Source organism: Acipenser ruthenus, chromosome 4 (assembly GCF_902713425.1).
Source record: "Acipenser ruthenus chromosome 4, fAciRut3.2 maternal haplotype, whole genome shotgun sequence".
NCBI classification, from domain to species: Eukaryota; Metazoa; Chordata; class Actinopteri; order Acipenseriformes; family Acipenseridae; genus Acipenser; species Acipenser ruthenus.
In genome coordinates, this window is record NC_081192.1 from 63,013,581 (window position 1) to 63,036,219 (window position 22,639).

General features: G+C 38.5%; 1 protein-coding gene across 1 annotated transcript in view; it reads left to right on the top strand.

The window, feature by feature from the left end:
- The window catches only part of LOC117399948 (collagen alpha-1(XXI) chain), a 66,778-nt gene that overhangs the window by 5,118 nt on the left and 39,021 nt on the right, over window positions 1-22,639 (top strand). Inside the window, exon 9 of the mRNA XM_059022636.1 lies at window positions 480-533. Coding sequence (XP_058878619.1) covers window positions 480-533 — 54 coding nt within the window. The remainder of the gene's footprint in view (window positions 1-479; window positions 534-22,639) is intronic.

Below are 22,639 nucleotides of genomic sequence, written 5' to 3' on the forward strand. Positions count from 1 at the left end.
AATTGTACTTACTTTTTCTCAAGGCAGAATAGAAGGTAAAAAATCCCTGCAACTGCCCTTGCAAAACTTGCCGCTCTTTTGACTATCTGGCCATAGTTACCAGTATTTACAGCAGTTAATGACAGGAATTCATCTGTCATTTCACAACTCCCACTTTTATTCACTGGGGTACCAGAAGAAAATAATGTATGAGTTCACTTTACTACATAACATGTCATTCAATGTAATCTATTTTTAATGTTCTACTTACTATCGTTTCTCCTCACCAAAGGAAGCTACATTAAAGCAGCATCTAACTACTTCTCTCAATCCTTTAACCAGCTTAGGCTTTAGTTAAAAAAAAATAATGAATTGCTTTCATATTGTTTTTGTTGGCTTGCATGTGAAAAGGGGGCTTAATCTCTGGGATTAAATGTTTATGATTCTGTTAAAATAAGTAAGTAACTACTTTTCTTGTGGAACTTGCTTTTTCCATGCAGGGGGACGCTGGGAACCCTGGGAGAAATGGGATTCCTGGACTACCTGGATCAAAGGTCAGGTGCATTTTGTATCCATTCCAAAGTTTTTTAAGAAACAATATGTTCTTTTGCTACTGAACAGCACCTGAATGAAGCTGCCAGCCTGAAAACGTTTTATGATGAAGCTTTGTTTTCCCCTTATGTTTGGTATTCACATATCTACTACTTCATATTATCATAAAACATAAACTTACTTTTAATATGACAATCAGTTGAAGCATAATCCATTCTTACAAATATACAGATGGTTCACTAGCTTCAGGCTATCTATTTGCCACATTCACATAGGCTACAGTTTTTTTTGTGGTAATTTTGAAAATCCACCTGCATATTCGTGATGGGACATGACTGTGTGTTTGCGTGTGTGTGTGTGTATGTGTGTTTAAGCCATTTGGATTACTGCAGTGCAGCCCTAAGTTATTGTATAGACATACAGTATAGGCATCAGTGAAAATTGTCAACACATGTCCAGATGTTTAGTTCTAGTACAAGCTGAAGACTGCTGTGTCAAAAAAAAAAAAAAACACAAAACTTTTATAGTGTCTGCCACATACCCGATGTTTCCAGCAAGATCAGTATCATATTCAGATCAAATCAACTGTAATACTTAAAAAAATATGTATTTGAGGATGCAACATTGAAAATGGATAATTGCAAAGCATACAACATGGTTTATTTAGATTTCCAGAAAGCTTTTGACAAAGTCCTGCATAAAAGATTAATTCTCAAACTGAACGCTGTAGGGATTCAAGGAAATGCATGCACATGGATTAGGGAGTGGTTAACATGCAGAAAACAAAAAGTACTGATTAGAGGAGAAACCTCAAAATGGAGCGACGTAACCAGTGGTGTACCACAGGGATCAGTATTAGGTCATCTGCTATTCCTAATCTACATTAATGATTTAGATTCTGGTATAGTAAGCAAACTCGTAAAATTTGCAGATGACACAAAAATAGGAGGAGTGGCAAATACTGTTGCAGCAGCAAAGGTCATTCAAAATGATCTAGACAGCATTCAGAACTGGGCAGACACATGGCAAATGACATTTAATAGAGAAAAGTGTAAAGTATTGCATGCAGGCAATGAAAATGTGCATTATAAATATCATATGGGAGATACTGAAATTGAAGAATGGAACTATGAAAAAGACCTAGGAGTTTATGTTGACTCAGAAATGTCTTCATCTAGACAATGTGGGGAAACTATAAAAAAGGCCAACAAGATGCTTGGATATATTGTGAGAAATGTTGAATTTAAATCAAGGGAAGTAATGTTAAAACTTTACAATGCATTAGTAAGACCTCACCTAGAATATTGTGTTCAGTTCTGGTCACTTTGTTACAAAAAGGATATTGCTGCTCTAGAAAGAGTGCAAAGAAGAGCAACCAGAATTATCCCGGGTTTAAAAGGCATGTCGTATGCAGACAGGCTAAAATAATTTAATCTATTCAGTCTTGAACAAAGAAGACTATGCGGCGATCTGATTCAAACATTCAAAATCCTAAAAGGTATAGACAATGTCGACCCAGGGGACTTCTTTGACCTGAAAAAACAAACAAGGACCAGGGGTCACAAATGGAGATTAGATAAAGGGGCATTCAGAACAGAAAATTGTGAGGGTCTGGAACCAACTCCCCAGTAATGTTGTTGAAGCTGACACCCTGAGATCCTTCAAGAAGCTGCTTGATGAGATTCTAGGATCAATAAGCTACTAACAACCAAACGAGCAAGATGGGCTGAATGGCCTCCTCTCGTTTGTAAACTTTCTTATGTTCTTATGTTCTTATTTGTAGCAACCTTTTAATTGCCCTTTATGAACATAGTTTCCTTTTTTATTAGGTCTGCAATTTCATTCATTTGTTTTCCAGCTTTTTAACATATACTATTACCATGTTAACACCGGCATCTTATCAAAGAAAGACCCTCTATTATGTATGCAAGCAAAACTACATACAAAAGTATCCGGCAACAAACTTTTAATACTTTCTACTAACACAGTTTTGCCCATTCCCTGGTAAATTCTCTGAAGCATTATATGGCAGGAAAGTGTTGTCTCATCTTTTAAAAAGGAAAATATTTAGCTCTGTTTGGGCATTTGCTTTACACCAGTGTTTTTGGCTCTGCAGGTGTAAGAAATACATAACACAATATTTGTTTTGGTAGCATACTGACAGTTCTTTGCAGCCTTTTGCCTTACTCCCATGATTACTTTGGGAAAGAGTCAAACTTTTTTTTCCTAATAAAACTATTTGCTTCACTCCAGGCTAAGCAAAACACGGCTGACTGAAGGAATACGGCTTGTTTGGAGCAGGAGAAGATGAAAAATCTCTTTCATGTTGTTGTTTTCCGAGATTAAGAAGGATGTTGAAATAACTGCCTGACTAGAGATGAATTTGCTTCTGGTGTTTTAATTTTATTAACAGCAGATCTCAGTTGTTAATAAAGAATTACTTGGTACGGCCTTTAGTTATAGTGGATCACAAATGGGATCTTCACTGAAGAAATCTTGTGAACATAAGGTATGGCTTCCAGGCATGTTTCCATGCAAAATACCTTAGTTTTTGAGAAGGCGGTTTTCCACTCTTTTAAGTTGTACCATGGTTTGACCACACACTTCCTATAGCATGAGGAATGTGCATGATATATCTGTGCTACGTCACATTCTGACGACAATAGAGAGAGATTTGGGAGTTTCTAAACTGCATGTAAACCAAGACATTGTGTCCCGTGGAAGACCAATGCAATATTATTTTTGACTTTTCACAAAACTTTGTTTGGAGGGTGTAGCACTTTCCGTTGCTATCTGAGTCTAATTAATGACTTCATGACCCTTCTTTTTGTTCTGCGTTATTTTCGGCAGGATAAACTGCATATTAACACAATCAGCCATTCAATAAATGGCACGGTATGAAAATTTTTGTTGAAAATCTTGATCCCTAGCAAAAGTTACATACTATATTTACCACATGGGATGGATAATTTAAGTTTATAAAACCAAGGCTCTGAATTGAAACCAACAAAAAAAAATCTAGTTCAGTTCTGCTAAAATTTCTTTGTGATTCAACTTTTTTTTTCTTTTAAATGTGTAAAACGAGTAAGAACTTTTCTAACACACCACACTTTTGTAAAATACACAGAAACCACAATTTATTTGTAATTTATGCCGGATCTCGATCATATGGAAATATTGCAAAAGGATACTGGCACAAGAACCCCTTACACCTACGTGGAAGTCAGCTAATTTCTCTTTGCTGTAAATTGGATACCATAGTCTATCAAACAGATGTCAAATAACAGCTGGAAAAAGGTAGTTTTATTTGCTGGGTTTGCAGAAAAACTGTCCCAACGTAGTTTAATGTTTTATCAATTATTGAGAACTTCATTAAAAATCTAAAGGTGTTTTACTGATTTAATCTCTGATTGTTGACATTCTTGAAATCATGATGCATTTTTACAAACCATTACCAGAGCTCATATTTTAATGTCCATGCATGATGTACCCTGTCATGCATTGTGATTTATTATTATTTATTTCTTATAAAAATAAATAAATAAATAAATAAATAAATAAATAAATAAATAACAGACACCCTTATCCAGGGCGACTTACAATTGTTCCAAGATATCACATTATTTTTACATACAATTACATTTTATTTTTTTAATATACATTATTTTTACATACAATTACCCATTTATACAGTTGGGTTTTTACTGGAGCAATCTAGGTAAAGTACCTTGCTCAAGGGTACAACAGCAGTGTCCCTCACCTGGGATTGAACCCACGACCCTCCGGTTAAGAGTCCAGAGCCCTAACCACTAATCCACACTGCTGCCCAAATAAACAGGAGACAGTCAGTTACTTTTTTTTTCTTTTTTTATTATTCATTGTACTGTAACACTTATGGCAGTAACTTAATTGGGATTCTACTACAATTATAAAACTTGAGTGTTAAGCTTTTCTTCCTTATTAATATTTTGAAAAAGGGCAGCATATATTTGAACAATAGAGAAGCAGTGTGTATGGTTGAAGGGAGCTGGAAGAAAAGTGTATCATTGCCTTTATGTGTTTCAATCTAAGCTGAAAATATGCCATTCCAAAACCCACCATTGCCTAATTGCCATCTAAGTTCATAGACCACTCTGGAAACACGGCCACATCCTTACAGTATCAATTTGCTTCCATTGATATTATTATGGCCACTTCTATTTAGATCTTCGTTATTAAACATATAAAACAGAGATGCACAACAATGCCAGTATTTGCCTAGTTTTAAAGAGTAGATGAATACCTTATTGGGAATACCAAGATATTTGAGTAAAGAAACAGTCTTATTGGGGTGAAACATTCCACCCCCTGGCCCCACAAACCAGCAAGGGTGCCCTGAAACTTGTTTGACCCCTGGTAGCTCTATTCAGTGAAAGGCTGGCTTCTCTTTTTAACAGATTTCCAAGAATATTTGGGACATCTGTGACAAATAAAATTTAGGGAACAAGTTCAAAGTTTGGGGTTAACCACTATTTATTTGATAACCATATGTGGCAAAGTAGTTTGCAGTGTGCAGGTGTAGAGGTGACATGATAACGAAACAGAAGACAGACAACAAAGTTCACGATCCAAACAAACGTTTATTTTGTAATCCCGGTATGGCGACCGCAAAGAATATGTGTTGAATGTGTATTGCACTGTTCTAAACAACGGGTTACAGTCCCGAAATAATAAACACAGTATAACACACATAAAGACACACACACGATCACAAGTCCAGAGTGAGTGCTAACATGCAATTAGTGAAATACAATTTATTAGTGTACAGTGGTGAAGTGTTGTCCGGGTTGGTGCTGGCCTTAAGCGACAGCTCCCGGTATGTGTTAGCCGTCCAACAAGAACAAACAAGTACAATTAGACACGACAAAACAAACAAACACTAAACACTCACGATTACTTTATTATTCTCCTTCAAGGGTTTGCTGACAACCATGATGGTGATGGTTAATAACACTGTGGGTTGCTAGTGCTGAATCACCTGGATTTCGTTTTCGGGGGAGGATGGAGATTAATCGCAGTTAACTTCTGCGATTAACACTGTGACGGGGTGTGGGTATTCACTGACACAGGAGATAGAAATTGTAGTCAAGACACCGCACATGTGCTCAGAAGTATTTTGTTTAATCTTTTGATTTGTACTTATTTCTTTTAGCCCGCAGAGGGCGCTGTGGTCTGTGGCCTGGCTACCAACTATGGTATCCAGAACCTACAGAAATACAACGGCAGGGTACACAGTACACTATATGTGCACTCGCAGGTCCTCAAAGAATATTGAAAACGAAAAGGCAAAAAGAATAAGGGAAAATAAAACACAGTAATGAAAACTACTAAATAAATGTGCTGCACTCTGCAGCGTGTTTTTCCCTAGTCACCGCTACCCGTATGACCCGGGTCTGTGTCCTACACTTTAAGTTTAAAATACTATCGGGGTCTGCCCAAGGATTTCCCCGCTTTCTCTCTATTTCTCTAGGTCCTTCTCTTTATGTTTCTTTAGGGACTTTTCTCCCGTCCGTCCACGGTCTTTGCTGAGCAGCGTGACCGCTGGCTCGTTGTTCAGGTCTAAAGGGGCAGATCTGAGGAAACAACAAAATATTAATTTACAGGCCCAGCAATCCCCCCAAGACCCACCTCCCAGCCACTCAGAGAGAAGGAAAGCTCACACACCCTCTTCCCCACCTTTCTGTGTCACTGCCATGACTGACAGGCGAATCCCATGGGGTTGCCGCCCTCTTACTGCAGCATCGTGCATACATCAGACGGCCAGTCCAGGTCTTCCCTGTTACAAAAACGTTAATTTTTGCGGAGATTAATTCGCACCCCTGTCTTTTCCCTTAGCAATACTGTAAAGCCATACGTATTTGTGATCATTTTATTATGCGTTTTTCACGTATGAAAAGAAAGCAAACATTTTTGGCATGAATATCAAATTCCACTAAGAATACATATTTTGTATTGCAAGTGTATTGATATATTGCAACAGGTTGCCAACATTTCTGAAGCAAAATAGTTTTTATGGTGTGGTGCCAAATATTTAGGTTGCAAATATTTAAGGCTTTACAGTATTCTTTATTTCTTTGGCACAGGTTTGTTGCTTTTAATTACAGCATTAGAATACAGAGCTTAGTGAAACTTGCTCAAAGTACCCCGTGGTAACGCTCTCTCCACCTCGTCCCAAGACATCACCACACTCCCCACAGTTCAGTAGCCACGTCACATTAAGTCACGTAGTTTAAGCTACAGTTGCATTAGCTGCGCAGTACAAAAAGAGTTCCAACTAGTCATTTTTGCTGTATTAATTCTACACTAACATTAATAAAATAATCTGAACAGTTGAAATACTGTAACCTAGTCAAAACAATAGAAAATATATTCCAACTGTACAATAGCATTAGTAATAAAACAAACTTAAATTAGATGGATGAAGTAATTGTATCAATTAAATATGTGATTAAAACCAAGATTAACTGAGATTAATTTTTTTAAATCTCAGAATGAATTGTGATAAATTTTGTAATCGCTTGACAGCCTAGTAATAATTTATAAAAATGTTTCTGTATGTTAACACCCCAAACGTGCAATGTACTCGAAATTGCTCTATTAAGAACCATGATGTTTTACCTCACAATCACATTTAGAACCACTACTATGCAGTTATTAAACATGCACATTAAATAACAGAAAGAATAACCCACCTTACCTGGTTTTATCCTGTTTTTCATTGTAAACTTGTCGAGTACTTATAGGTTTCAGGTTTGCAACAGCTGTTTAAAGTATGCTTCGCACAGGAATAAAAAATAACTAATTTCGTTTTACTACTTTTCCACAAAGGCTACAATAACCATTTCATCCTTTGAGAGATATGCATTTCCATACATATCTTCAAATGCACCGTTAAAAGCATTCATTTTTTAAGAGTCGCCAATTATGTTTTGTATTTTCTACAATATCTATATTAATCTTCGACTTCATCGCACATCAGTTTGAACAATACGTACAATAAGGCTGAATCTGGTGTAAAAATGACAGGACTCTGTCCAATCACAACTAGATATGGGTTTGACTGACTTTTTTTTTTTTTTTTTTTTAAAGTGTGTTGCTGAGGCGGGCACGAAGCAATCAGCTCATGGGTCAGAGGCTTGGGACGGGGGTTACAGTGTCACTGACATATAAAACCACTCCCCTAACTACGCCACTGCTCTCTCCAGGTGGAGCTGTAAATAACCACATTGTCAATATACGCTGCCGCATACTCACGATGTGGGTGTAAGACCTGGTCCATCGATCTCTGAAAGACAGTGGGCGCACCATGTAGCCCAAACGGCATGGTTATGAAGTGGAAAAGACTGTTTTCTCTCTAGAGCTGCGGGTTAAAAGGATCTGCCAGTATCCCTTCAGGTCCAAAGTCGAGATTAACCTTGCCGTTCCCAGTCTATCGAGAAGCTCGTCAACCCGAGGCATGGGGTAGGCATCGAACTTGGCAATAGTGTTTACCTTACAGAAATCAATGCAGAAGCGGTTGGTGCCATCCTTTTTGGTGACTATCACAATCGGACTGCACCACTCGCTCCTGGAAGGTTCATCACGCCAAGTTCAAGTATCGCCCGTACCTCTTTGCTAACGCCACTTCGCCGACTTTCTGGGATCCGGTAAGGTCTCTCTCACACTGTGACACCTGGAGGAGTGATAATAGCATATTCAACAAGGTTAGTTCTACCGGGCAAATCAGAAAAAACCACTGAATTCTTCAATTAATTTACGCAGTTCTCTTTGCTGATCTGGAAGTAACTGTTCCCCCATTGGAATGTCTCTGGTGTTAGGAGCCTCTAGACAGGGGACTAAATCATCCTCTACTTCACCTGGGGCTATAAATAAGGTCTCCCTTGCCTGCCAGGGCTTCAACAAATTAACATGGTAAATTTTATGTTCATTTCAGCGATTGGGCTGCTTAGTTTCATAATTTACCTTTCTTATAGCCCGAATCACCTCATATGGCCCCTGCCATTTAGCACACAGTTTCAATTCCGACGTGGGAAGAAGCAACAGTACTTTGTCACCTGGCCGAAAGGTTTGAATGCGTGCATTTTTATTGTACTGCTGCTCTTGCCGGTGCTGAGCCAATTTTAAATTGTCCTGTGCCAATTGACCAATCAAATCCAGGCGATCTCTGAGTAGGAGCACATGCTTCACTACATTTGTGGACGAGCCTTTGTACTCCTCCCATCCCTCTCTCAACAGATCGAGGATGTCACTAGGCTGTCGGCCGTACAAGAGGTCGAAGGGGGAGAACCCTGTTGAACTCCGTGGCACCTTTTTGTTTTTCTAGGACTAAAAGTGGGGGAAAACATATCAGTTATAAAGGGGAAAATCTCACCAATCAGTTCTCCTTTCTTTTTTTCTGACACGTTTACATGTATTACCATTAATAATATGCCATTAATTTCACCAGTTCCTTATAGTTTGGTCAGTCCCGGCCCAGAATTATTGGGTGTGGTAGCCTTTCCGCCACCCCTACTACCAGGTGACATTTGATTGGTCCTACCAATAAATATACTTTTAGTACGGGGTATGTCGCCGTGTCTCCATGGATACAGGAGATAGCCACCTGACCTTGTGGCTGCCATGACACACTGCGCAATAGAGCCGTTCGAATTAAGTTCTGCTCACACCCTGTGTCCACTAATGCGTGGGTTTTCCCTTTCCTTTAACAACATCAACAATACAACGACCATTTCCCCTCCACTTACCCACTTCTGATGCCAAATAACATTCCGCCACGTCACACTCCATTGCCGATGGGCATAACCTGGCAAGGTGTCCTGGCTGTTGGCACCTGAAATAAATAGGAGGGTCAGAGGGAGCTGAGGTTACGTATCTGTCCCGTTGCTGATAAGGCAACGGGGTAGGGGCAGCAAATCTACCCCACCATAACATAATGTGGGTTTACAATGTATTAAGTAATAAAACACCAAATAAATATAAATCCCTCTTTATACCATGTTCCATTTAAATTGGTATATGTTTTTTGGGTTACCTAGGTGAAAGAAACTAAAGTCAATATGTTCATTTTGTTTGTCACACACCTGATAAAGGTATTTCCTGAAATCTCCAGTATGATAGGGGCACATTGATAGCACACAGGCTGTAATGAACTGAAGGGAGATTTGAAACAGACTATGACCAGATCAAAAGCTTTTCCACACTCTTAACAGCACATTTACAAAAAGATCAGATCTCACACCTGTGCGATTACAAAAACCTCCTACTTTCAGTTTAGGAATATTTCTAGAATTCGACCCATGTTCTCTCAAAAGGATGCAGAGATTCTGATTCACGCTTTTGTCTCTTCCAGGATCGATTATTGTAATTATCTATTTATAGGTCTTCCTGATTCTCCCATTTCACAACTTCAGCTTCTCCAAAACTGCTGCCCGTCTCCTAACACAAACTAAACTAAGACAGCAAATTAGCCCTTTATTGGCATCCTTACATTGGCTGCCTGTTACACTCCGAGTCATTCTCTTCGTTCCTGTCTCTACTTTCTGTTCCTTCGTTCTGCCTATGGGTCTCTATGCGTGGAAAAGCTTTTTCTGATCACACTCATAGACTGGAATTCGCTACCTAAGAGTATTCGCTTGGCTGAATTTTTAAAAGTAGGTTAAAACATACCTTTTTGATTTGTCTTATTCTTAATTGTTCAGTGCTTTGTGATAACTCTTATGAAAGGCGCTATATAAAAACCAATTGTATTATATTGTATGATTGCTTGGTCATTTCAAAGGTTTATTGGCTGGGTTATAGTGGGGGTAGTTGTACGTCTGTATGTCATACTGTGACCTGTAGAGTGATGAAATTTGATAAGGACATTCTGTAGTACAAGTTATCAAGAGTTTTAGAATATGATGGTATATGGAGTTATACTTCTGTCTCTTTGCATGTCACACATTACATGTGTATACAGTAGTTGTAGGCCATGGTGATTTACTTTTCATGATACACAAAGCTCTAGTTTTATATTTACAACCGCAATGGGGGATGTATGTTACTGACAAATAAAAATAGCCACAGAAAAATACTGCCATTAGTGTTTGCTTTGTACACAGAGTATGTGCCAAATCAGGTACCGGTAGTGATTAAGGGCAATTAAACACATCATGGCTTTGGGCTTGAAAATTGTTTTCTGTATGAAGAGCTCAAATCTTAATTAGTAGCGTGTGAACGTGTGGTTGGTAGTACACAGGTGTAGTTGGTGCAGAGCAATAATAACACACACAGACAGTTAAAGTTCAACAAAACAGCTCCTTTATTCGGCTGGGTTGCGTGTCAACAACACTTAACTAATAAGCATGGGAGCTACACAGCCATGTATATCGCTCTGTGCAAAACAAGGGTTTACAGTCCCGAAAACAACACTTTACAACACACAGTACAGACATGGTCAGTTCACCCAATAGTGAGTGCTCTTGTGCAGGTGTGGTGAAAGACAAACAGTTAGTGAGTAAGTGGTGCAGTGCAGTCTGGGTTTAGTGATGGCTTGTAGTGACAGCTCCCGGCTAGTGCTTAGCCATCTAACAAAGACAAATGACAAACAGTTAGGACAACAAACAAACAAAACACGAAACACTAACGATAATTAATTACGTCCGTTTCCTTTTTGGTCAAATCTCGTAACCACATCAAAGGAACAAATCCATTACGGGGCACTCTGCTACGGTTAAACAATGTCCTCACAGGTCGGGAGGGAGATTGTTGACTAGGATTCATTGCTCTCTGTCACATAGCCCTACAGCTTTGGAGGCCAGACATGAAGCACACCATACATAAGCTACATTTCCATTGCCTGAGCCCTACATTTCATCTGCCTGAATCGCTCAACCCGACAATTTGGTATCTGGTGACTTTTGAGTAAGTGCACAAGGATCAAAACAGGAAAATACATTTTGTACCATATTGCAGCTCAAGCTTAAAATATAAAGAAATGTAAATGTGGTCTAAACTTGGATGTGTCGCTGTATTTGTGTACAGGAGCACATTTAACAAGCCTTTCTAACTTGTTAACTCACAGTAATAGCATATGGTGAATTTACAGTACAAAAGAATTTAATTGTAAATTCAAAGTCTTTGTATACTACCAGTGTGTTTTTTTCTGTGTACAACACAATGTTTTAGCACCCATAACATATAAAAGCCATTCACAATGTTATCATTGGTTACATTGTGTGCTCTAGTCTTTGGAACTGTAAGACTGTAAAATAAGACATTCCTGTCTTTGTCTTACACTGTGCCTAAAGAAAGAACACAACTTTGCTTCATTCAGTTGTTCACATTCCAGTGGGAGATTTCCTGTGTGAAATACACTATCTGTAAACACAGATGTACAAAGAAAGTCTTCATCTAGCTCCGGTTCATTTAAAATCAGATACTGGGCTATGAACTTAAGCATTCTGTATGTAACAGGGTATATGGCAGCAGGCCAGAGCCTTTCCTGTGCAGATGTCATGTATTATTGACATCAAAAGCCTATCAAAATGACTATTGCTTTATGCAGCAATTGGTGTGGTGAAATATCTATATTTAGAACAGTTTTTGGGACTTTATGAAAGACTGGGAACATCTTGAAATGCCCTCCACTTAACAAAAAGCCCTCCCTGTATAATTAGTTTCTTTTGGTTTGTTTTTGCAGTTGTGGCATCCAAAAGAAAGAATTTCACGCCCAAGTTCTATGTGGAGCTTTGTTTATTCTTTTATTATTAGAAAATATTTAGAAAATGGGAAACACATCACCACTGCTGTTTACAGGGAATAGGGTAGAGTCCAGCAACCCCATTGCTATCCTTCAAGACCCCGTAGTGAAATGATCTGAGGGGTCACCCATAAAAGAACTTGAGAATGTAGTCCTTAGTTCTGCACTAAGTTGAGTACTGGCTCTTACGGTACAGATCATCTCTTAGTACCAATTGCTGCCAAAAAATACAGGGAACAAAGTTTAGGATCAGATGATCCCCAGCTTTAGTACAAAACTCTGGGTTAAACTGAGCATTTCTATTTTGTGTATGGGAAATGACAGTGAGTGGGGTGGGGACAAGAGAATGAGGAGTGCTGCATTCTTGTAGGCCGGTTTTTAGTTATGTATACTGCATAACTATAATTTTAAAGCTTTAGGCGTTTCTTACATGTTTCCTCATTCTATATTTGTGTATAATGATAATAATACACTTCATGTGAAAATTAATAGGCACATTTTACAGTAAGTTTTCAAATAAAACTTATTTTAAAAGATCATCTTAAGTTACCCTTTCAGCACTGAATGTACAGTATGGGTCAATTCAATTTCTATAACACTCAATACCTACTTTTATAACCACGTGTGACAGCGTACCCCCCGCCCCTGTGTGTATTATGTATTATTTGGTATTTGTGTTATTATTATTTAAAAGGTATTGTTTAATTTGTATAAAACACAATGTTATGTTAGTGTTGTTTTTGCAGCATGGGTGGGGTTAAACTTTGCATCTTGAATATCTTTAGAAAGAACTAAGCTCTAAACTCAGAAATAAACCAGTTTTAAGAAAAGAGGCTAGATGCAGCTTTGAACCAAGTTTTGTCTAAAATAGTTTAACTTAAGATCTTTTGTGTTGATTATAGAATGGTTAACAGACAACACCATGTGAATTAAAAGCAGAATTTTTTTTTTTACCCCCAATCACCTTATCCAGGGCGACTTACAATTGTTACAAGATATCACATTATTTTTTACATACAATTACCCATTTATACAGTTGGGTTTTTACTGGAGCAATCTAGGTAAAGTACCTTGCTCAAGGGTACAGCAGCAGTGTCCCCCACCTGGGCCTGAACCCACGACCCTCCAGTCAAGAGTCCAGAGCCCTAACCACTACTCCACACTGCTGCCCTATTTTGCCCAATGAATAATTAGTTAACCAACAAGAAATCTGCAAGTGGTTTGATGTGGCGCTCAAGATTAAAACAATTTTTAGGTAGAGTTAAGACCATAAAACACAATGGTCTTTAATCACACACATGCATCAATTGCTGCAAATTTACCACAGTACATTTAATAGGTTGATTTCAATCCCTGTACATTGCCTTGACATCTTACATGCTTTAAATAGACATATATTTGGCAAGGCATCAGGGCTATGTTTAGATAGATTAATAAATAATCTAAGAAAAATATGTGTGTGTACTTTTAAGATGTTTACTATGTAACCACATAGAAATGGCTGATCACCTGGAATGTTACACTTCAGTTATTGCGAGAGCAGCTCATGTCATGTTTTTTATATATACAGTGGTTTACAGAAGTATTCACCCCACTGCAAAGTTTTCACATTTAGTTGGCACCTGAGCGTACCCCACAACGCTTTCAAATTAGACTTCCTTTTTCAAATGAGCTGCCTTAGTATTTTATTTGCTCCCAGTTCCTGTTCCCTTTTTCTTATTAATAAACACTGGCTTGAGACTTGTGTTGTAAAAAAATAAATCTGACACGCTCTGCCTCATTGTTATGCAGACTAATTGTCAGAGGGGCCAAATTAAAACTAATTAAACAGTATGTTTATATGGAAAGCAGAATAAAAACTATGCGTTTTGATACAATAACTGCCTACGAGAAAGGCTTTTTTTTTGGAAGCCAGATATTCATAAATAATGTACATGATTTTTAAGATCTGTATGGTGTCTCATTAAAGAGAGGGTGGGGGGGATTAAGTAGAAATTTGTTATGTCAAGATCACAAGATTAAATATTTCAAAACTTTCTGATGATCCTGAGATCATCCAAATGAGCCACCATAGATCCTGGAGTTCCGGTCATCTATAATGGTTTTGCAAATTGAGATATCAGCATTAGTTGAAAGATGCATGTTTACATTGAAAATACATGGCATTGGTTGTTGCAGTTTACAGCTACATCATTTAAGAAAGATGTCTGTAAATATTAAAATATCACTTGCCAGAACTAAAGATACGACACGTTAACTGTAATACAGTATATACTTTTAAATCTGGTACGTATTGTAGCAGTATGTAAAATTTCCCATTAACGACCCAACAGCAAAATGAAATCGAAATGTTATCCATGCACAGAACTGCGTAAAACGTAAAAGGCAATGCAATTGACCAAAACCAAAAGATAAAAAACAACAACAACACAGTTTCCAGAATTAAAACAGGATCCCAAGTCAGTATTCAAAGTTGCAGAGTATAGTGCTCGATAAGGCCCTTATGTCACAGTTCACTTGCAAATGAAAATGCACAAAGCAACAAAAGATCACAGATAAAAAATAAATACATCACAGTATCTAAAAGTGTTTCATGATTAACTGTTACATTACCCTAGCTTGTCTCGTTCGCTGTGTTTTGGCTGCATTTTCATCAGGTGAAACTGGAAGAAGCGCTGTGTAACTGCACAATATGAGACAGACTGATTTGGCATTAGAGAGAATTAATTAAAAAAAAAAAAAAAAGTAACATTGAAGAGATGGGCTTTGTATCAAAAAACTGGTTATGGAGTCAGAAATCGCTTGTGACCGTGTAAGTGCATTAATTTGTATATATATATATATATATATATATATATATATATATATATATATATATATATATATATATATACAGTGCTTAATTTTGAGACTGGCCGTGCTCCGGGACCTCTAACCTCCGGCTCCTCCTCGTGACATGAAAAATTAAACATGTGTGTTTACAATTTAAAAATCATTTTAAAGATGGTCACTCTTTTATCTCGTTGACTCCTCGATTACATTTCCGCAAAAAAAAAACTGATTTGCTCACTACAATGTGTGAATATCTTCTTAGCCCCGCCGATGTGTAATAGTCAACATTGCATCATGCCTTAACTGATTCAGGGCTCCCGGAGCTCCCCGTGTCATCACGTCATCATTGCTCGCCTCACCTTGTCTAATTGTGAAATGATTGCAGCCCTAATTGTGAAATTGCAACCCTGTTTGTGTAAAAATAGCCAAAAGGCAGTCAAATATACTGTCTTTTTTCAGTAAAACTACCAGAACAATTTCTGATGGTGAACATGAACCCGTGTCGAAACAAACTAGAAACGAAGAAAGACCTGTGCAGCAGGCAGGTGTGAGTTGTGCTACTGATGTGGTTGCGACTAATGACGATGCTCTGGCTAACAGCATGGCTATGGAAAATGAGGAGCGGGATGCACCAGACGATTCATCAAGTGAAGAAGATATGAATCTGGGTAACGAAAATCATGTGCTGCCGACCGCTTGGACTACTGAACAGTTTAAATTTCATCAAACCAAGGCGCATTTAGCCGCATCTAGTATTTTGGAGAAAGCTAAAGGGGACACTTTAGTTAAGACCATCGTCAATGCTCAATCTGAACAAATACCCACCACAGCCAGAGTTTTACGCACAGTTTACAAAGAGGCTAAACGTCATAGACCCGCTTATGGTTTTGAACATGAAATTAATTGCCAGGAATTGAATTGGGTTGACATGGAATGGATTTTGCATTCCAATGTTGCATGCTCAAACATTCAACAACACATTTCCTCAGAAATGAGGAGAAAATTGTTTGAGAAGATAGTATAGTGTGCTCCTAAAATCTGCTTAATGCTAGATGAGGCTACTAGTTTGAACAAAAAAAGTGCCTTGATCATGTACGTAAGGCTTCAGTTAGCTGAAATGGACGCACCTGCAAATATTTTTTATTGATCTTGTTGAATTGGATGATCTAACTGCCGAGGGAATTGTCCATAGTTTATTGTCTGCACTAGAGAGTGTGAATTTCCACTGAAAACTTTCTCGCCAAATGCCTAATTGGAGTAACCTGTGATGGTGCGTCGGTGATGTTTGGACGCAAGAGTGGAGTGGTGAGCAGGCTGCAAGCCATTTTCCCCAACATAACTTTGTGGCATTGCTCTGCCCATAGGTTAGAGCTCACTGTAAGTGATGTAGTCAAAGAGATGGGAGCTATTAACCATTTCAAAATACTAATGGACTAGCTCTATGCACTTTATAGCACGTCTGGCAAAAATCGAATGGAGCCTAATGAATGCGCAGACAGCTTAGACATTCAACTGTGAAAAATTGGCAGAATCTTAGATACTAGGTGGGTGGCATCGAGCTTTAGGACATTAGACGCTGTGTGGAAAAGTTATCCTGCACTTCACAAACATTTCACCTCTGCAGCAGAGAATGACTCACGGGACAGTATGTCCCGTCAAAGCTACTCTGGCCTGGCCAGGCGCTTATCATCACATGCCTTTGTTAACAATCTCTGCCTCATGTGCGATGCTTTGCAAGAATTGTCAGAACCGTAATACTGCAAGCTGATCGAGGAATTAAAGGTGCTTTACAAACAATATTGGCCCGACAAGTCAGATGCATTGTACGGGCAAACCGAAGTGGAATCTCTTTGCCAGCGCTTCGGCATTAACTGTCCACGTACGACTATACGGGCATACAGGCGGTTCAGGGAAAGTAATGGACAAGACCTCCAAAGTGAATTGAATGACCTGTTTGTGGCTGTCAACACTATTGCAATCTCTAGTGCAGAGTGTGAGCGTGGCTTTTCTCAGATGAACCTAATTTGCATCTCAACCCGTGCTGCCCTGCATGTCTCCACCATAGCATCACTGCTCTTTCTGAACCTTGTCGGCCCACCTCTGACAAAATTCAACCCCGTCCCCTATGTGAGGTCCTGGATTGCTAAAGGACACAGAAGAGCTACGGACACACAGAGCAAATCCAGAAAGAGGGAGGAGAGGCAAGAGGACATGACTGTGTTATGGACTTTTATGGAGGAATAGACCCAGTAAGCCCACTACATTTTCCCTTGATTTGCACACTTGCTCATACCTTTTTTTTTTAAACCAAAAATGTGTTAAAATCATGGTTTTATGAAAATAATGATGGAAATAATGAATATTTTAAAATTCAAATTTTGCTGCAGATGGACTTATTTTGATAAGTTTTCTTTTGGTTAAGTGGTGTAGCTGCATTTTTTTTTGGGGGGGGGGGGGTGTTGCATTACTGAATGTAATTTTGCAAGTTGTATTTGGTTGCACAGAATAGTGGTGAAAAAAGTAACTTCTGCAAGGCTCTCGTTTCCCTCTGTTTTGTGCGCATTTGTCTTTTTTGTGCATAACAGTTCAGGGTGAGAGGTAACGGTTGATCGTTTTAGTTACACAGTGTTCAGAAACTAGGATTTAAGAGTTATGTTTTTGCGCACGTTGTACTGGTTTTACTCAAAGTGATTCCTGTTCAGATATTTATGAATGGGAATAATAAGAGACGTGCACTTCTTTCTTGTTTGATAACCAAGAAAAATAACTGCATTTTTAAAATGTTCAGTTATACAAAGGTGCCTAATTTAAAGGTTTGATAAAAACATCTGTTTAGTTTTTGCTTACTAAAATTTAAGTATTTATTTTCCCTCAGTGCATATTCTGTGTGATGTCCATCTTTCACAATATTTATTCAAATGAAAAGGACAGTTTAGATTAGGTTATAATGTTACAGGTTTAAACATAGATAACGTTTTTAATTTGACATTTTCCCAAGGAAAATTTTTGTCAATATTGATTACCCATGGGCTGTATACAGTATAGTGGGAGATCATGCAGTAAGATTCTGAAACCCCACGGACCCAACGACGGGTCCATCAGAGTGAAAATGTTTCAAAAATACAGGAGGCCTAATAGCATATGATTATGGTATTTGAAATTATTAATTAAATAAAAATGTTTTTTGTTTTTTTTTATGTTACCTTGTTAGCATGTTATCTACAGTGGTCGCTTGAAAATGTGTTAAAAGTGTGTTACATTGATGTTAAGCATTATGCGCATGTCGTCACACATCCGCTCTCTCCTGTTCACACTGAGCTCCGGCACCTCGTGTTTTTTTATTATACACCCACACAAAACACACATGAGTTAGTGCTAGTGGTGTAAAATACAGTTTATAGTGATACGAGTGCAGTGCTGGTCCGGGTTTGTGCTGGCCTCTGGCGACAGCCCCGGAACGTGTTAACTGTCTAGTGAATACAAACAAACAAATAGACAGAACAAGACAAACACTCACAATGTACACCAAGAAACACCGGTCCTTCCAGGTCACTTCTTAATAACCAAAAACGAAGGAACTGATTACGAGACTCCAACCCCTTTTTATGCTGTCACGCATGACCCCTAGGTAAACGAATGCAGCTGCCTTTACAATCAGCAGCTGCTACATTGTTTACCTTCCGGGTCAATACGTTCTTGCAATGGAGTCTCACCTTCTTTCAGATAGACCGACTTACTGACCCGGGAAGGAACTGTCTGTCCAGCCCGTCAAAAGAACACTGTCCTCGCTGCTTAGCGCGCTCACAGGTCGGGAGGGAGATTTACCACCAAGATCATTATATTTCTATCACAAATGGGGATTGATTTTATTCTTAATACAAGGGCAGTAAAACGAGACTGACGTGTATCTGGATAATGGATATCCAAGTACTGACTGTAGTAGTGCAATGGTGCAAGGATAGTGCATCAACTGAGCATCCAGTAACATGGTGCTTAGGTCAGACAAGTCCAGTGCATAATAGAAGGAGGATGATCAAGAGATCTCCATGTGAAGTCTAAACAGGTGTGTCTTGAGGAGGTGGCGGAAGGCAGTGAGAGACGGTGCAGTCCTGAAGTTCTCTGGTAGCTGGTTCCACCACAGAGCGACTATGAAAGAGAAGGAGCAGGCACGGGATGATAGAGAGTTGAGGGAAGGCATGACCAGTAGGCATATAGAGGAGGAGCGGAGAGGGGGTCTAGAGAGACACAAGGGATTGGAGGTAAGAGGGGGCAGTGTGGTGAAGAGAGTGATAGGCAAGAACAAGGGTCTTGAATAGAACGTGAACAGAGATAGGTAGCAGTGGAGAGTGCGAAGCAGAGGGGTAGCATGAGATTAGCAAGGTTGGGAGAAAACAAGACGAGCAGCAGAATTCTGAATGAGCTGAAAGGGTCAGAAAGCCGAAGCAGGGAGACCAGCAAGGAGAGAGTTACAGTAGTCCAATCTGGAGAGTACAAGAGCTTGGGCCAGGAGTTTGGTTTAATATTACCTTAGTTTACGTTATTATTATTAAATAAATTCACTTGCAATTTGTACCTTAACGCCCGTTTATTGTCTTTTTTTATTACAGATACTAATATCCATGTATTATAAAAAATAGTGTGTTAAAGGAAAATAATTCCATCTCGGATTTCTTTGACAGTTTATAAACTACTCTATATATATATGAACATATTGTAGCGATCCTGGTTCCCGCAGGCAGGCGCATCACACAGGGTGAGGCAATCCACACACAGGCGGAGGGAGGGCGCAAACCCAGGACCTCTCGCACTAAAGCATAGCGCCGATACCGCTGTACAAATGAGCCGGCTCCCTTGCAAGGCGCGTATATCGGGCTTGTCTTTGTGTGTGATTACATCACCTACCAGCCCTACTGCTGCCTTCCCCCGTGCACGCTACACTATGAACATAATTTAGATATTTTATTTAACATCATGTAATCAAAGAAACTACAAAATTATATCGCAAAAGTCTACCGGAAGCCATAATAGTACTACAGTATTTCATGTTAGATTTCAAAATGTCACATTTTTCAATTTTTGTTTTTCGTTAAGTATATGGAAAACTACAAAGCAGTATGTAATTCAATATGTTAATGTAACATTATTCAGCATGTTTATTTGACTTTGTAGCAAAATTATCTAATTCTATAGGGTGATGCATAGCTGTACCGTATAATGTGTAAAAAAATAATGTAATTGTATGTAAAAATAATGTGATATCTTGTAACAATTGTAAGTTGCCCTGGATAAGGGCGTCTGCTAAGAAATAAATAAATTAAATAAATAAAATAAGTATGGGTGAGGTGTAACCCTTGACCAGCGTTGTAGCATTAACCAATTAAGTTAATACATATGGCATACAAATTATATTAAATATTTAATGATACATAATGCATTACTTGTGCACAGTTAAAAGACTGACGTAAATTGTGCTCTCACTGGTTAGAAAAACACCCCATTCTGAGTCCTGCCTCTTTTGATATCCTGTATTCAGTACCTGGGCATGCTGCACTATCCAACTTCTATGTTTATATGTGAAAGAAGCAAGTGGGATTTAACACAGCTGTCTTTATAATTTGGGGGATTTTGTAATGGACTCCTAATGTGAGCGTGATACATTGTTTGCCAAAATCAATGTTTTTATTTCAGGATGAACAGGGCCCAGCTGCCTGGCTGCCAGCAAAGGTGGATAGCGTTTTATGCACAGCTAGAATATGTTAATATGAACTTTTTTTGTTTTATAATTTTGCCAAATAAAAAAATTGCACCATGGCCATCCTTTTAAGCTTTAGACTATCTTAGCCATGCCAGGTCATATGATATTTATAGACAGGACATGAATCGATTTTATTTGCTTCTGAAACCAAAATGAATAAGGTTGGCTCAACTCTGTTCAAATATATCTTGTTTTCCTATTCCTGTAAATACGTCTTGGTTTTAATATTTGTAAGATGAAAAAACATAATGAAAAAATAACTCAGTGTTTCATCAAACCCTTCTTTGTTTCATTGTAGAACATGGCAAAACAAATTTGATACCGAGTGTACATTTGATTTGTAAATATGCACTTATTTATTTTTCATGAAAGTATTTATTTAGCTTTATTTTAGTTTTTAGATGTTTGTGTTATGCATTCCTCTATTACTGTGTTATTAGTAACTGGCTGTTAACACTAAATAGAATGGATTCTAAAGAATACTTGTATAGCCTACTAATTAATCTTCTGTTTTACTACATGTTGCCACAGAATACATTACTACTACAAAGAAATGTAGCTATACAATTAAACAAACATGTCAGTGATATGTATAGTGGCAGTTAAAACTATATCAACAACAAAATTGCGACATTTGATTTTACTGAAACCCTTTCACCCAAACAACTTTACAAAATGACACCAAGCGTAACCATTTCACTGCTGAGCCTATTTACCCCCTTCCCCCAACCCCCCCCCCCCGGTTTACTTTTTGTCCATCAGAGGCAATCAAGTGACTGTTCTTTGAGAGTTCTCTAATACAGAAGAAGAGTAAGCATGTTTTCAAAGGTGAACAAGAGAAAGCAAAGTGAGAGAAACCTATGTAATTCAGCCTGGATTTCAATACAGCTGTAGTGGGGATTTCAAGGAAGCCATGCCGAAGGTACTTAGCTTGAAAAAACCTACTGGAATATGTAGTTCACAAGTGGGGGAGTCTGAAGATCAACACGATCTGGGAGGCTAGTAAAAAGGCGTAGTGGCCAGCAGTGTGGTGTAGTGGTTAGGGCTCTGGACTCCTGAGGGTCGTGGGTTCAATCCTAGGTGGGGGACGCTGCTGCTGTACCCTTGAGCAAGGTACTTTACCTAGATTGCTCCAGTAAAAACCCAACTGTATAAATGGATAATTGTATGTAAAAATAATGTGTAAAACATAATGTAATTATATATAAAAATAATGTGATATCTTGTAACAATTGTAAGTCGCCCTGGATAAGGGCGTCTGCTAAGAAATAAATAATAATAATAATAATCATCAAGCACAAACCAAACCAAATCCCACTGCTGTTACTGGTTGAAGAGGCCTCGGACTGTTTATTTCTAAAGTATGAAGCCAGTCTGGGTGCTGATTTGTGGGAGGAATACTGGGATGTGCAGCCCATATGTTGCTGGCTGTATGAAATGACCCAAGCCAATGGAGGGTACTCTATTTAGAGTTCACACATGGCTTTACTTTTTCTAATGTGTTTTTAATTGGTACCTAGGGGAAAAAGGCAGGTTTGAACAAGTTGGTATTCATACTACTTTTCATTTACTGGTGTTTTTATTTATTTACTTGGACCTATTTCAGACCGATGAAGAGCAGCATCTTTCCAGTGATATCTCGAAGTATAGGGTTGGAGAACTGTTCTGTATATTACATTTTCATCAGGAGGATAACATTTCTGACAGGGGTTTAATTTCCTGCCCAGAGGTGGGAGAGAGTT